The sequence below is a fragment of the Taudactylus pleione genome, unplaced genomic scaffold (genome assembly GCF_031769625.1).
Source record: "Taudactylus pleione unplaced genomic scaffold, aTauple2 ptg000256l, whole genome shotgun sequence".
Lineage (NCBI taxonomy): Eukaryota > Metazoa > Chordata > Amphibia > Anura > Myobatrachidae > Taudactylus > Taudactylus pleione.
In genome coordinates, this window is record NW_028284658.1 from 18,476,921 (window position 1) to 18,494,418 (window position 17,498).

Genomic DNA, 17,498 nt, shown 5'->3' on the forward strand with positions numbered 1-17,498 from the left:
GAGTTTGAGATGTCAGAGAAGAGTAACACACTGCATGAATATATCAAATTCACCTATACCTGCAGTGATGTCAGTGTACACTACTTGGACGTGAAATTAACTTGGAACGGTAAAACCTTTGAGACTTCCATATATCACAAACCCACAGACTGTGATAATTTATTGCATGCAAGTTCCCATCATCCCATTGTACTCAAAAAAGGCTTGCCATATTCGCAAAGAGAATAATGAATGACACTTCCCTGGTGGAAGAAGAAATTTATAAAATGATGCAGGAATTTCTGTCAAGGGGATACGATTGGAAGGATCTGTTGTTGGCAAAAAATAAAGCGTTATGTAATGATAATGTTTTGCGAGATAATGAACAACAGAAGAACACAATGGTATTTGTGAACCAGTTTAACACTGAGAGCAAGTTTGTTGATTCTACTGTAAGGAAACTTTGACCAATTATTAACACTGACAGGGAAATAAAACCACTTATGTGGTCAAGAGTAATGATGGCCTATAAAAGGGGCAAAAACCTCAAAGATTTTCTAGTACACAATGACGTAGCCAAGAATAGTAATCTTGAACAGGGCGATCACTTTTTAAAGAAGCCAGGATGTTATTGCTGTGTAGGGTGTACCACATGCCATTATATGGAGACGAAGTCATATATCATGTATCTACACTCAGGGAAGAAGATCCCAATCAAACGTGGTCAATAGCATGTCCAAATATGTAGTGTACACGATTAGGTGTTCATGTAGCTTGGTCTACATTGGAAAGACCTCACGCAATTTTCATACCAGAATGACCCAGCATGGAACAGCGATCAGGTAAGCATTGGAAGGACGTTACTCTGACCAGCCAGTGGCCCACCATTTTAAGGAGCAAAAACATTCATTAGCCACGCTATCATACAAAGATAATAGAGCACATACCAGTGAAGCTGTGGACAACAGAGAAACACGTTAGACGGACCCTGCATACAGATCCCAGACTCTTATATATGAATACACTGGATAATGGAGATTACCACCAAGTGACTTTTAGTTCTGGTCCCATTGCATCTTACCTTTCAAGGACACAGGAATCCAGGTATTACCCTCAGCTGGACTGCTGGCATGACACCCTAGAAATCCTCTCTGTTTATTGGTATTGACATTTACTTTGGGACACGGTAATTCACTTTATAAACCTACCTGCAGGTCAGGAAACTTTGCTAACAGTGACTTTCATTACTTTCAACTCTGGTGCCAGGACTTCTGTATATTATAACAATATTTTATATCCATTTTTATCAGTACATTTATTGCCTTGCAGATAAGGTTAATGATGTATGTTGTTTAAATCTTGTGTGACATCATTTTGGGTATAAGATTGGTCTTCTCAAATAGTGCAGCTATATATAGCATTGTATCACCCAAGCATTTCACTAATGTCCCTTGTTTAAGTTTATTTCATATTTTGTACTGTAATAGTAAAGCACTTTGAGTCCTTTAGGAGAAAAGCACTATATAAATAAAATTATTATTATTATTGTTTAACCATAGTAGGTCTTTTTAGGCAAATAGTAAATGTTTACTAATGGTATGCTTATTTTACAGCATTGCACCCCATTTGTGAGTCCTTAATGTGTAGATTTGTATGTATTTATGCATGCATTTTTAATTCACACTGGTATATTGTTTATTATGGTGGGAATTCTTGTATCATTTATGACCGGGTTGCCATGCCTGTAGCGTTGCCGGGATTGCGCCAAAGCCAAGCCGAAATACTGACACTCCCTGCGTCTAGTGCAGTGATGCCGTAACGTTTGACGATTGGCATCATTATGATAGTTGACTTAATATCAATATAGCTATGGCCAACCAACAGGATGTATTTTAAATAATAACTCCTAAAAATAATCGGCAAATATTTTTCTTTAGAACTATTATTTTAAATTGTTTATATATTTTTACATTTAAAAAGTTTACCTAGAAACTAACCATCAGTATACAAAGAACATAAGAAAATACGCATCATGTGTTGCACCAGGAAAAGCAGCAAAAACATTTAAAACACGATTTTTATTATCACAAACGACTTGGATATTCATGGAGTAGAATTTTTTTCGATTTCTACTATTCTTATCCATTTCTAATAGGCTATATGAGTACAGTCTATAGCACCAACTACTCTTAGAAATTTTGCAATGTTATAAAAACCCTTCTAGATCTCTTTTAATTCATCTGTATCTTGTGGAAAATAAATATAACCCTTTGTGTGCTTTAAAATAGCATCAATAACTAAAAAACAAAAAAACATGGCAAAGGTAGATTGATTGAATGCTCCAACTGCAGAAACTGTTGATTGTAAGAAGCCCGATGCTAAAAGATGAATAGTATCCAATAATTTAGACATTGCAGGAACTTTATTTGATTTTGTTTAAATATCACAGTAAACATTTGCACACAACTCATTTATAGCCTGTGAGGGAAGTCTATATATTTGGATCAATTCTGTGAACATTGACCATCTAAGTAACCCTTCATTTAAGATGGGTGGTCAGCTAGTTCACACTGCTAAGACCTTGAAATCTGCATCCAAAGATGCAGCTTAACTTCGCCACTGAAAATAAACAGGGTCAACATGCCCCCATTTTTGGGTACAATTCAACCCCGCCACCAAATGGTCACCATGAAGGACCCATTTTGCACATCCATAGAACAGGTCCTGTTTATATTTTTTTACATTTGTAAAAATTTTTTAAAGCTATTTATAGTCAGCTTTTAGGGTATGGATAAATGAGTTGATCAGCCAAATCAATGCCGCCCAAACAATCCACTATCTCAGCCAAAGCAGGTAAACAAAAATTGTCCTGTCATTCCCTCTTAAGGTGGGTACACACCTAGCAGATATAATTGCAGATCGAGTGATCTGCAGACATATGTGTAGATGATGGTCGTTCATATACACTGAATGACCATCATCTTCCAGGCAGCCGCGGGTCCCGCTGGCCGGGAAGCAGGTCTGCCCCCCTCCCTGCGGCTGCCTCTGCATGTGTACGGACGGTCGGCAGACCGCCCGTACACACTTGCCGATGGACAGATATGTCTGCAGCACAGCCAACACGATATGTCTGTGAATGACGTCATTCACAGACATTTCGCTGGTACACACTGGCCGATGGGCACCAGATATATTGGCCGATCAATTGATCAGCCAATATATCTGTCAGTGTGTACTTTAGCCTGCATGTTCGTTCTCTGAGTCCCAAGAAACAGCTAAAACTCCGCCTCCCCCCTTGACTGCTAAAGAGATATCAGATTATATGATGCTTTTGGATAGGTGCTTTGAAGAACTTACAACACATTTAGATGCAGGTTTGGCCAACATAGACTCCCATGCCTCCCGCATAGCTGCCATAGAATATAAAACCAATGATGTTGAGGATCACCTTCACACCTGTCAAACTAACGTGCATTCCCAATCATATTACTCCAACAATTTCAAGATAAAACTGATGATCTCGAAAACTGATCCTGCTATAACAATCTGTGGTTTTAGGCAGACCTGAATCTGTCGTAGGGGCCCAACTTGCTTCACTTCTTACCACAGATATACACATGGCCTTGTGCATCCTGGGTGATATTGAGGTGCCTGATATTGAGGGGGCCCACAGGATAGGTCTGGAGTGTGAGGGTCCTCTACGTATTTATGTTGCTTCATGTTTTCACTTTAGTCATGTCTTATTGTTTGACCCTGGTTGCAGATATAATATTTCCTTGGCTCGGAAAAGAAGTCCGGTCCTCCTCTCATTTATTTATTGATGGCACTGAGCGAGCTCATCTGTCCCGAACTGAAGGTGAGAAGCCATGACGTCTACCACATACTTCCGGCCCTCCACTATACAAGCTCTTCAGGGCAATCTCTATGTACATTGGTGGACTAAATACACCCATAAAGCTAAAGAGAGTAACAACACACCACTGGCTCTTGACTGAGGGAAACATGTTGGACGGTCCATGGATCGGATCCTGCTTCAGTGCTCTATTTCATAAAAAGGCTAGAGGAGTGTCGATCCTCTTCCAAAAGGACTTCCCTGTTACCGTCTTCTCACAGGTTATAGATCCTAAAAGTAATTTAGATATTGCACTGCTTCATGTGCACTACACTCTTGTAAATCTGTATGCCCCAATGTCGACACAAATTATTTTTTCCAATACTTCAGCCACATCCTTCAGTTTATTAATCTATCAGTTTATTAAATGTTGACTTTAAACTTTTAGCAAAAATCATGGCCATGCAGACAATCCTTTCATGTATTCTAAAGGGGCACATCCACTAGACGATCTACTCCCTGTCCAATCTCTAAACGATTTTCCCTTGAAATTTTATCTTTCAGTCTGAACGATTTGCAAACGATTTTCAAACAATTTGCAAACTATCTTTAATAGATGAAGTGAAATTGATCTGCATGTTCAGTCGACTGACGAGACGATCAAACAACCAGCGGGAGTGCACATCGTTTGATCATTAACGACCAAACACTGCACGATTTATAAACGATTGAATGATAACAACGTCGTTATCATTCAATCGCCTGCTAAAATCGTGTAGTGGATGCCCCCCTTTACTGCTTATCAGTTGGGTTTTGTAAAGGGAGTCATGCCGTTAAAGGCATTTGTACTGTCACAGCGGCATTGGTCGCATCTTCTAATGCACCTACCCATCCCAACAAGCTGTTGCGCTTAGATGCCCACAAAGCATTTGCTATGATCCTATGGCTTTACCTGTTCTGTGTGTTGGAACTGCAGGGATTTTGGGAAGACATCATTAACTTGATCTGCTACAATTATCATAACCCATCTACCTCCCTACTGGTAAACGGGATTGTGCATGCCCAATTTCATTTGAAGCGTGGGACTTATCATGGCTGCCAGCTCTCCCCTTTATTGTTTAACTTGGCTTTGGATCCCTTATTGAGACTACTGCAAAATTGGCTAACTTTCCAGGGTTTCAAGGTTGGACGCAGGAGGTTAAGTTGATGGTTTTTGCTGAAGATACCGTTCTGTATGTCGCAAATCCAGAGCATTACCTCTCTTTGATAATAGCTGCTAGCTGCTGATGGCACACAGTGAGAGGCGAGAGGCTGCTGGAGGGACACGGGGAGGTGATTCTGTCATGAGATGTATCAAGCATTTTTAAGGTAGCAGAAGAGGACAAAGGAACCAGCATCTACCTATAATTTTATAGAATGTACTCAATAGATGCTAACTCACAGTTGATTGGTTGCAATGGGCAACTTTTCCATTTGTCTAGTTCGCCACCCTTTACACTGCTGGATACAGTACATCTCCCCTTATGAATCCTAATATTATTATTTTGGGAGCAATCTACAGCACCAGATCAAGACAAATGCAAAAAGGCTATAAGGAACAATTGGAAATTATAAGCTAATGATGCATACTTCAGAGAATTTGTTTCTTAAAAAATAACTAAATAAATCTTTGTCAGAGAAGGGGTCGCAACATCAAGGACATCCTTACTATAATGACCCGGTTGAAAAGTACATGACACTCAGATCGTTCCCACCTCCAGCAAAACCTGGGGTGGATAGGTCACTTGTAATTGGTTTGATTTTTGTAACATTTTTTAAATCATCCCGTAAATGGAAGGAAGATTTTCCTCGAACAATGATTTATCCTTCCTGTGCTATGGTTGTTTATATAAACGAATGCCCTGTGGCATGCGATATGTGGGCAAGAAAGAGAGACCCTTTAAAAAGTAAATTGCAAACCATAGGTCTACTATTACACAGGTAATTATTCATATGAAATCCGATGAACCAGTTGCAAAGCAGTTTTTACAAAAAGGTGTTTGATTTAAGTTATATGCCAATTCAGCAGATGACTGAACCCTCTAGGGGTGGGAACACTGGACAATTATCATTGAGAAGGGAATGCTCCTGGATCTTAAAATTGTAACCGTTACAACCACATGGGTTAGACACTTTGGTTTAAGTTAATAACAAATACTTTATGTTGCATCATCCACGTGATCATAGTCTGTATGTATGATGTGATAAGGCATAACTGGTTATTACATTTTACTGCATATAATTTACAGTGCAATTTACACTTTCCTAATCTATTTACATATTTTGCTATTATTACAGGATAGTTTTTCTGTGCTTTTTTTTGTGTCTTGTCTCTATTATTTTTGTTTCTTTCGTATTATCCTGTGTCTGGCCCATGTGCGCTACCTTTTAACAATGTTTTTTTTTTCAGTGTGGCTAGTATGGTGATGTAACTATTGTGTGGTTTATGGGTATTATGGCCATTCATTATGAAGTAATTTTGAGTCTATGGGGTAAATTTACTAAAGTGAGAGTTTTTAAAAGTGGAGATGTCTAGGTGGTTATGTGTTACATTTGTTTATATTACTATGGTGACCTGTTTTTCACACATTCTGTCTGCATATTCTGCATGTTGCTTTGGTGTAGAGCAGGGGTCTTCAACCTTTAAGGCAGTGTGGGCCACATAAAAAAATTAAACGAAGCAGAGGGCCACTAAGCTATACTGCGGTATTTAAACTCTGCCAACTCCTCACACAATTATGACCCATAACTGCCCCCTCCTACAATTTTAATTATGTCCCATAACTGCCCCCCTCTGCAGTGCCCCCAGTAGTGGTCCCCACTATGCAGTAGCCCCTGTAGTGGTCCCCCTATGCAGTGGCCCCAGTAGTGGTCCCCGTTATGCAGTGGCCCCCTGTAGTGGTCCCCATTATGCAGTGCCCCCCTGCTGTGTCCCCAGTAGTAGTCTCCCCTATGTAGTGCCCCTTATATAATGCCCCCAGTAGTAGTTCCCCTATGCAGTGCCCCTTATGTAATGCCCCCAGTAGTGGTCACCCTTATGCAGGCCCCCAGTAGTGATACCCCCTATGCAGTGCCCCCTGTAGTGGTCCTCCATATTCAGTGTCCCCAGTAGTGCCTTTTATATAGTGCCCTCAGTAGTAGTCCCCCACTTACAGTGCCCCCCAGTAGTGGACCCCCCTGATGCAGTGCCCCCAGTAGTTGTCCCCCGATGCAGCGCCCCCAGTAGTAGTCCCCCCAGCAGTGCCCCAAGTAGTAGTCCACCCAATGCAGTGCCCCCAGCAGTAGTCTATCCATCCCCCCCCCAGCAGTGAAGACCCCTGGTGTAGAGTATACCGGTTACCATGGCAAATTGACATAATTATTGTGAGCTGTTAATTTTGGTGATTGTATGGTTACCCACTATGACTACGGTGTAGTGTACTGGACACTGCTACTGTCCCTTGTCTGCCATGCTTGCTGAATTTAGGTAGGAGATGGTAGATATTGTATTGTGCAAGTATTTACATTGTGGACTTATTTGCCATTTTAACCTGTAGATGTTCAGTATGATAATTATACACAGCCATGGCAGAAAAAAGTTGTGAGAATGACAGTATTGGTTTTCACAAAGTTTGCTGCTTCAGTGTTTTTAGACCTTTTTGTCAGATGTTACTATGGTATACTGAAGTAAAATTATAAGTGTCAATGGCTTTTATTGACAATGACATTAAGTTTTTTTTCCAAGACCTCTGCAGTTCGCCCTGGCATGCTGTCAATCAACTTCTGGGCCACATACTGACTGATGGCCGCCCATTCTTGCCTAATCAATGCTTGGAGTTTGTCAGAATTTGTGGGTTTTTATTTGTCCACCTGCCTCTTGAGGATTGACCACAAGTTCTCAATGGGGTTAAGGTCTGGGGAGTTTCCTGGCCAGAGAAATGCAAAAATTAGAATTTAACCGAATCAGGATATGGAAATCAGAAAAGGCAGAAAAAGTGCTGGTATTCATATTTTTATGTCTCTCTGTGCACATCAATGTGTGCAGTGTGTGTTATCCAAATACTCCATAACTGCTCATTGTACATAAGGTCAATTGAACTGATTTACATTTTATACAGGTTATATACTATTAGATATATATGTTAGCTACACTTTTATGAGGTTTAAAACATAATCTTCCGCATTGCAGCTTGTAGTTCCTTATTCCGTAGACTGTATATAAAAGGGTTAAATAACGGAGTTACTATAATGTACAACAAAGATAGGGATTTGTTTATGTTTGAATAATGTCCTTTTGATGGAACCATATAGACAATAATTAGTGTCCCATAATATATGCACACAATTATTAAATGAGAGCTGCATGTCGAAAATGCCTTCTGTCTGCCATTTGCAGTGGGAATTTTCAGTATTGTGAGGAAGATGTTGACATAGGTGGTTACAATGAATAAAAATGGGAAGAGGATGATGGGAATTGAGAAAACTATTATTTCTGTCTGTACAACATAGACGTCAGTGCATGAAAGTTTTAGGAATGGATCAAGGTCACAGAAGAAATGGTCAATGACATTTGAACCACAGTACTGTAACGTGGTCACCAGAATGCCAGGTATTAATGTTAGCATGAAACCTAATAGCCAGGACCAGGTAACGAGAAATACACGAAGATGAAGGTTCATGACTGAAAAATAATGCAGGGGGTAGCAAATAGCCAAATATCTGTCATATGACATCACTGTAAGTAAGAAAGATTCTGTGGAAGTTGAGCAACCAAAGAAATAGAACTGGACAAAACACTCTGACACAGGCATGAAAATAACCTCTAATATTAAAATTTGTAACATGTTTGGTATAATATTTGTAGTGCTAAATATATCACATAGAGACAGATGGGTTAGAAAAAAATACATAGGTGACTGCAGTCTTGGACTTGATATAACCAGTAGCATAATTAACAGGTTCCCTGATAATATAACAATATAAATGATGAGAAACAAGCAGAAAAGCGGATGTTTGAGGTTTTTAGGATTTTGAAATCCAAGAAGCTGAAAAAGCAAGATGGATGACAGATTCGCTTCCGGCATAGCCTGGTAATACACAAACAATACCAATGATTATAGCGTAAATAGTAAATAAATAGTAACTTTTGTTTAGGTCTGTGTATGTAAGGCAGACTCTTCTAATTGCTTCCACAAACTGACCACTAAACAAAAAAAATAACCTAAAGGGCGCTAGAAATAAGTAAAATCTATTTACAAATACAATTGTGTGCACACAAACCAGGGTGAGTTATTCAATATTAAAATGTATAACACTCAGGTGGAGATAAAAAAACCCATAAAAGGCCTGCAATTACCCAAAAGAATCAAGTTTCAAAGTAAAGAGCGCTGGAAGGTCACAACTCCTACAGATGTGGGTTACAAGTTGTTAGCCAAGCAAAAGAAAGTAGTAATTAGTCACAATTTCAGTTAACCTAAGCATAACAGGTTTCAAATTGGGATGCAGTCACCATTCCAAATGTTGACAATCATAATATCAACACCAGGAGGTCGACATTTATGGTGTTGACATTGTTGAAATATAGAGATGAGCGACTTGGTTCTTGTTTGTTTTTACCCCGCCAGATTAAAGCACATGGTTATCTTCCTGGGACATCATCATTGTGGGATCCCTGGCTCTGCAATGATGACATTTTGGCCTAGAAAAATTACACCCGGCCATGTGCTTGAATCCGAACCTGGTAGGAGAAATCAAACTAGAACTGAATCAGTCATCGCTATTGAAATGTCGACAGGGAACATGTCGGCATTCAGCAGAATTCCATCTTTAGGGTTAGGCTGCGGAGGGAGAGTTAGGGTAAAGAATAGGGGTTAGAATTCTCACTGCTGGATCAGATGATACTGATGGAAATCCATATCACCTGACACCATAGGACCTGGAAGAAACTGCTGCACCACCAGAGCTGAACCGAGGCAAGTTATTGCCGTGTAGATGGGTCCTATTGTTTGTTGACATTCTTATGGGTATGTAGTTAATATCCCGAAAACTGAGAGAACACGGTGCTGGAATCCCGACATAACTGGGGATGCTGACGCCGGAATCCCAGCAGCTGGCATCCCGATCGTAAGGAGACCTGGGCAAGGTAAATATCAGCCGCGGGGTGGGGGGAGGGTTAGGTTTAGGCACCAGGAGGGGGGAGATTAGGCTCTAGACCGATGGGGGGGGGGGTTAGGTTCAGGCACCACCGGGGAGGTTAGGTTTAGGCACTTACCGGGAGGGTTAGTATGAGGGTACAAAAAAGGAGGGTTAGGGGATAAACAGGAGAGGGGAAATTACTTACCGTTCCCCTGTTGGCATTGGAACCATCAGGATGTCGCCGTCAGTGTAATGACAGTCGACATCTCCTCCGTTGGTATTTCATACCGATTCTATTCTTATGTATTTGGAATATTTGTTATTTATAGCATTGTTTCTTATACTATAGGTCATTTTGTAGTACTAAATAGATGTTTGAGCTCTGGTATGCTATAGTTAAATGAAAGTGTCACCTATTACAGCTTTGATTATATATAGTTTAAACGACTGTCTAATTGATACTTTGTACCCCTGTACAAGCCATACTGTATGTTATATTGGTAAATGCATTTACATTCTGGATTATGGAAAGGCTCCACTAGCTCATTCATGGACTACAAATCATGTTAAGACGAAGCCTATCTCCCTAGAACAACTTGCATTTACAGCTATCAGGACAAGGTACACTTTGTCAATACTTTGATTTGCTAATTATCAGCACTGATTTCGGATTTGTTACACATACAGGTCTATTATATCCTATGCAAGTCCATCAGCTAGGTCACTAATAAGTCATTTTCTTGTGTGAACTCCCATCCCTAGAGATCTGATTTATTATAGAAAGGGGTTTTTGTGTGATTTTTATCTCCGTCTGAATGTTATTTGCTTTTATATGTATAAAGTAACCCTGCTTTCTGTACGCACAATTGCATTTATGAATTAATGGTTTTAAATTAATTTGATTTATTTGGGCATTTCTACATATATTATATAAATTCGCCCCCTTCTTTTGCGATAATATTGCGGCACCACTTCATTATGTGCCTTCTCATAATTGCCTGTCTGTCACTTACAGTATGTTTATATTAATATTCAGATTATTATGTCTGAATGTTTTACAGTGCATGTGACTGTTTAGTACCCAAAACTCTCAAGGGGTGCTTATGAAAGAACATCACTTTTTATTATAATTCAAGTTCCACTTGGCCATTTTAAAAACTGAGAAGGTAATTAAACTTTCCAATGGTTTACCAAAATAGCACCAAACTAGGATGTATACCAAACTTGCTTTTTTAGAAATGATTAAATTGGCCTACCACCATACTGTAGCACATATATTTATAATATGCTGAATTGTGTTTATGGCGATAATGGATTCCTAAAAACAATGTACACAGTTGGTACTTACTGCATAAATCCATGTACAGAATGGTGTCGGTATGGGAGATTGACACCACTATGACCACAGTGAGTATATTGAAGTGAGAACGCTGGCTTCGGGAGACCAACACTGGTGTAATGCTGCTTAGAGTATTTTAACCGTGCAGGTGTTCTAACATTAAACATGCCAGACAAGCAACATGTTTAAAGTTATAACACCTGCATGATTAAAATGCTCTAAGTAGCATTACACCCGTGTTGGGATCCTGGTGCCAGCATTGTCATTGTCACTCACTATGTATAGGGAGTGATGACCTCCTGGCCGCATACTGTACAGAAACAGATGTCTTTATAGTAAAACCTGTATATAAAGAAGACATTCTCTTTGCGAATATGCATTAAGAGTGCAAATTTAACAATCAGGGACAATCACAGATTTTAATATGTCTTCATGGAAATATTGCAACTATAAATTACTCTACTTTTCAATAATAGACAAATGCATAGTACAATCTCAATTTTTCTGTAAATGAAACAAGAATTCTCTCTATTCTCTGTTTTAGAACATAATATTTATTGAACAGTAGTATTTAAAATGTAAACTTACAAAATATCCAAATGTTAATATGTAAGCGACTATTTTAACTGCAGCTGTTACTGTTATATACCAATGACACAATGTCCTGGGAAATCAGTATACTCTCATTGAAGAAATACCATATTTTTAAGGTAGGACAACATTAAACATGTATATAATATGATCTTATTAATTCATTGAAGACCTTTATTACACAACTGATATGACCTCTAATTTATTGGTTCTTATTTAGCCGGCACACCTAAGAATAATGTAAAATCACCTTTTTATACCTTTGTATTCAGACGAGATTGGGCATGTCCAGTGTGGTATGGCTGTAGGTTTGTATTCAGTTAATATGCATTTGTACTGAAATTTACACATGTACACACCAATAACTGGTCTAGTGAAATAATGCTTCCACTTACCAAACCTGTTCTGGTTTCATTTACAGATTTCCCTGTGTCCAAGCTTACACTCTGTATGTATTAAACTCTAACCAGAAATGCAAACAGAACCAGAAATTCAGTCAAATTTGTATTTATAATATATTAGCAGATACAAAATAAATACATCAAACACTGTAGATTGTATTTGCTTTGTTAAATCAGTCTTCAGAGCATAACTCATAAGACTTATTGAGGACTGTTTATATATTTGTTAGCCTCTAATTTGAAAGGCAACAATTCCATGAAGACTTCTTAGGTAATCCTATAAGGAATTTAATTATATTGCCTAATTATAACCCATTACACTTTCAGACATACATAATGAAATGGTAATCATAAAGACAATAGATACATGTATGTTAAAACCTGCTTAGGAATCAAATGATTCACTTCTAGATGGGAAAAAGAGTCACATCTGAATAATATAAGCATTCACCTTTCCTATTCAAACTCAGTAGTACTAATATGACAAGAAAAACTGTGAGCTTAGGACATTCGACTCACTGTATAAACACAGGGGGTAATTCAATTCTTGGCAATGTCCACAAAGTGTGATTGAGATGCTGGTACCTCGCAGCCACCAGTATAACCAATTTTCTCTTGCAATTGATGTAGAATTATCTTTTTGATCAAATTATAAATGTCCACAAAATAGTTGAAGTGAAAAAGTAAAGTTATTTATTTAAAAGACATGCAGATGCAATGCATGCATATGGCTGGCACCTCAAATATCGACTAACACCCTAAAGCTGCATACACATGTAAAGATTTTCTGTCCAACCATCCAACTAGTTGATTGATTGGAATGAAAATCTGGTAACGTATGGGAGTAACTGATGACCTGCAATTTGCTCCTAAATGCCAGAAAACAGATGAAAATGGTCGTCAGACAAGTTTGTTAAATGTTTGATCTAAAGAATTTGTTCAAACACCAGTTTTTGTCCATTTTCTGGCATTTGGGAGCAAATTGCTGATTGTCATTTGCTTTCATACCTTACCAGATTTTCATTACTCCCCAAACAACTAGTTGGATGGTTGGACAGAAAATCTTTATGTGTGTATGCACCTTAAGATGGTATCACTAGCTTTTGTACCATAAATCACATATAATTATCACATGATTCTATTTTAATCATCATATAAGACAAAAATACTTCTTAATGTTTTATCATGGTTTACACCAGGTACTTTCTTTACAGTTACAAGTAAAATGGCAGATGCAAGATGGAGCCATGTTACCCTTTGAAAATGAAGAGCACCAGTTCCTTCAAATATATTTTATGGGAGATGAACGGGAACAGGCAGAGCATCGTTGCTCCACCATTCCGGGAACACGTGCAGATATTATCTTACAGTTAGTCATTTTTGAACAGTTATAAGAATTACGTACAAAGCTTCAAAACTGCACTGAATCGTATGCCGACAGATGATTACAGGTTAGTCATTCGAGCTAACAGGACACCGGCTGGAGAGCACGAGTGACGTTTAAATGCCCCAGGTATAAATGAGGTGGCAGTGTCGATCCTCTTCCAAAAGGACTTCCCTGTTACCGTCTTCTCACAGGTTATAGATCCTAAAAGTCATTTAGATATTGCACTGCTTCATGTGCACTACACTCTTGTAAATCTGTATGCCCCAATGTCGACACAAATTATTTTTTCCAATACTTCAGCCACATCCTTCAGTTTATTAATCTATCAGTTTATTAAATGTTGACTTTAAACTTTTAGCAAAAATCATGGCCATGCAGACAATCCTTTCATGTATTCTAAAGGGGCACATCCACTAGACGATCTACTCCCTGTCCAATCTCTAAACGATTTTCCCTTGAAATTTTATCTTTCAGTCTGAACGATTTGTAAACGATTTTCAAACAATTTGCAAACTATCTTTAATAGACCAAGTGAAATTGATCTGCATGTTCAGTCGACTGACGAGACGACCAAACAACCAGCGGGAGTGCACATCGTTGATCATTAACGACCAAACACTGCACGATTTATAAACGATTGAATAACAACGTCGTTATCATTCAATCGCCTGCTAAAATCGTGTAGTGGCTGCCCCCCTTTACTGCTTATCAGTTGGGTTTTGTAAAGGGAGTCATGCCGTTAAAGGCATTTGTACTGTCACAGCAGCATTGGTCGCATCTTCTAATGCACCTACCCATCCCAACAAGCTGTTGCGCTCAGATGCCCACAAAGCATTTGCTATGATCCTATGGCTTTACCTGTTCTGTGTGTTGGAACTGCAGGGTTTTTGGGAAGACATCATTAACTTGATCTGCTACAATTATCATAACCCATCTACCTCCCTACTGGTAAACGGGATTGTGCATGCCCAATTTCATTTGAAGCGTGGGACTTATCATGGCTGCCAGCTCTCCCCTTTATTGTTTAACTTGGCTTTGGATCCCTTATTGAGACTACTGCAAAATTGGCTAACTTTCCAGGGTTTCAAGGTAGGACGCAGGAGGTTAAGTTGATGGCTTTTGCTGAAGATACCGGTCTGTATGTCCACAAAGTGTGATTGAGATGCTGGTACCTCGCAGCCACCAGTATAACCAATTTTCTCTTGCAATTGATGTAGAATTATCTTTTTGATCAAATTATAAATGTCCACAAAATAATTGAAGTGAAAAAGTAAAGTTATTTATTTAAAAGACATGCAGATGCAATGCATGCATATGGCTGGCACCTCAAATATCGACTAACACCCTAAAGCTGCATACACATGTAAAGATTTCCTGTCCAACCATCCAACTAGTTGATTGATTGGAATGAAAATCTGGTAACGTATGGCAGTAACTGATGACCAGCAATTTGCTCCTAAATGCCAGAAAACAGATGAAAATGGTCGTCAGACAAGTTTGTTAAATGTTTGATCTAAAGAATTTGTTCAAACACCAGTTTTTGTCCATTTTCTGGCATTTGGGAGCAAATTGCTGATTGTCATTTGCTTTCATACCTTACCAGATTTTCATTACTCCCCAAACAACTAGTTGGATGGTTGGACAGAAAATCTTTATGTGTGTATGCACCTTAAGATGGCATCACAAGCTTTTATACCATAAATCACATATAATTATCACATGATTCTATTTTAATCATCATATAAGACAAAAATACTTCTTAATGTTTTATCATGGTTTACACCAGGTACTTTCTTTACAGTTACAAGTAAAATGGCAGATGCAAGATGGAGCCATGTTACCCTTTGAAAATGAAGAGCACCAGTTCCTTCAAATATATTTTATGGGAGATGAACGGGAACAGGCAGAGCATCGTTGCTCCACCATTCCGGGAACACGTGCAGATATTATCTTACAGTTAGTCATTTTTGAACAGTTATAAGAATTACGTACAAAGCTTCAAAACTGCACTGAATCGTATGCCGACAGATGATTACAGGTTAGTCATTCGAGCTAACAGGACACCGGCTGGAGAGCACGAGTGACGTTTAAATGCCCCAGGTATAAATGAGGTGGCAGTTGTTATTGCAGGGAATGAATTTAATCAGAAGGACATAGTTTTGCAGAAAAGACAATCGCCTTCAATGTGTATGTGAAACACATAGATCATATGATGCCTTGCAATATCCGCTTATCTTTTGGCAGGGAGAAGATGGATACCATATTGAAATCAAGCAAGTTGATCCAACAACAGAGGCGCCTTCCGCTAAAAAAAAGTATCTGCTATGAATTTTTATTCTTATAGGTTGATGGTGCGAGAAAATGATTTCAACCTTATTGTACGATGCCGCCGACTTTTTCTTCAATTTGTTGTAGAAGTGTTCGCCAAAATAGAAAGTGAACGACTTTTGTATGTCAAACTCAACCAGTAGAAGCTCCGTGCAGATGAGTACATCCATCTCCGAGATGCTATGAACAACGATGCTAATTCTACAGAAGTAGGTCAATTTGTTATTTTGCCCTCAACTTTCACTGGGAAGTCCACGTCACATGCACGAATGTACACAGGATGCTATAACATATGTTAGGAATTATGGGAGATCTGACCTCTTTATAACTTTTACTTGCAATCCCAGTTGGCCTGAAATTCAGGTAGAATTGGTGGAAGGGCAGAAACTATTTGATCGGCATGATTTAACGGCAAGAGTGTTTCGCCAGAAGCTCATACAGTTCCTGAACTCCATTACAAAATTTCACATCTTTGGTCAAGTCTGTCGAAGCTGGACAACTGGCTGAGACAGAATCTGTTTAAAATGAAATCTGCACAACGCCATTTTGCGAATGGCAACAAGACGCCATTTTGCGACTGGCCGCCATGCGCCATTTTAGCAAATCTCACACATTATAAGTACATACGGCGATGCTATTATTTAGCGTTGTGCGATTCCCATGAAATAGAAAGATGTTAAAAGGCCTCATTATATAAATACAGACAGTTACTAAAACATATAATATGATCAACCCTACAAAACACGTACCACAGTGTACTCCACAAAACACGTAGTCGCACAACGCTAACTAGCGTCTTTTCTCAATACCCCAATACTTACACTCTGCACACTTACATAAAAAGGTTCCCTAGCATTAAGGTTAATATTTAAGGTTTTATTCATTATCAGTAATGTTGTGAAATACATGTTATTTGATATCTAAGGTTTAGTGCATGATAAGCAGACCGTTTTTGGTGTCATTCTAATACTGCGTCTTTGCAGAATTCCGGTTCCATCGGGGAAGAAATTGCAACGTGTCTGCAAGTTATGGATCATAGAGAGTTAGGCATTGAAATGTATCCTGTAATGCGACAATTTTAGAGTGTACAGATAGGTAGAAATCCATAGTTGGGGGCTTCGTCGAGTGAGATCATGCTACTACTTACACGATAGACACTGTTAGCGATCGCTCACCAAAAGGGTGGAAAGGCGGCATAAGCAGGAAAGAATGATTTGCCTTCGAAAACCTGCAACCACTTGGTTGCTGAGAGACCGCTATCCGTATATTGTGTGAGTTCAAGGAGTGCTGATTAGAATCCAGGGACAAGGGAGGAAAAAGTTTGTTTTTCTTCGTTGATACAATTCCATGTTAAAAGGGGAAGTCGCACAATAGTGTAAGGGTAATAATACGTTTTCGCACAATAGCGTATACGTATTTCCTGTATTGCTGCCACGTATTTTAAACAAAGCCATTGAGATTGCATTGTGATATTGATAGATAGCATTA

The 17,498-nt window shown here is 38.9% G+C and overlaps 1 protein-coding gene across 1 annotated transcript; it reads right to left on the reverse strand.

Moving 5' to 3' along the window:
• Window positions 1-332: 332 nt before the first annotated feature.
• Window positions 333-8,913, reverse strand: LOC148515000 (olfactory receptor 1G1-like). Its single transcript, XM_088480855.1, has 3 exons — window positions 8,000-8,913; window positions 5,470-5,478; window positions 333-429 (listed from the first exon to the last, which is right to left on the reverse strand). The coding sequence occupies exons 1-3, from the start codon at window positions 8,911-8,913 to the stop codon at window positions 333-335; spliced, it is 1,020 nt and encodes a 339-aa protein (XP_088336981.1).
• Window positions 8,914-17,498: the final 8,585 nt, after the last annotated feature.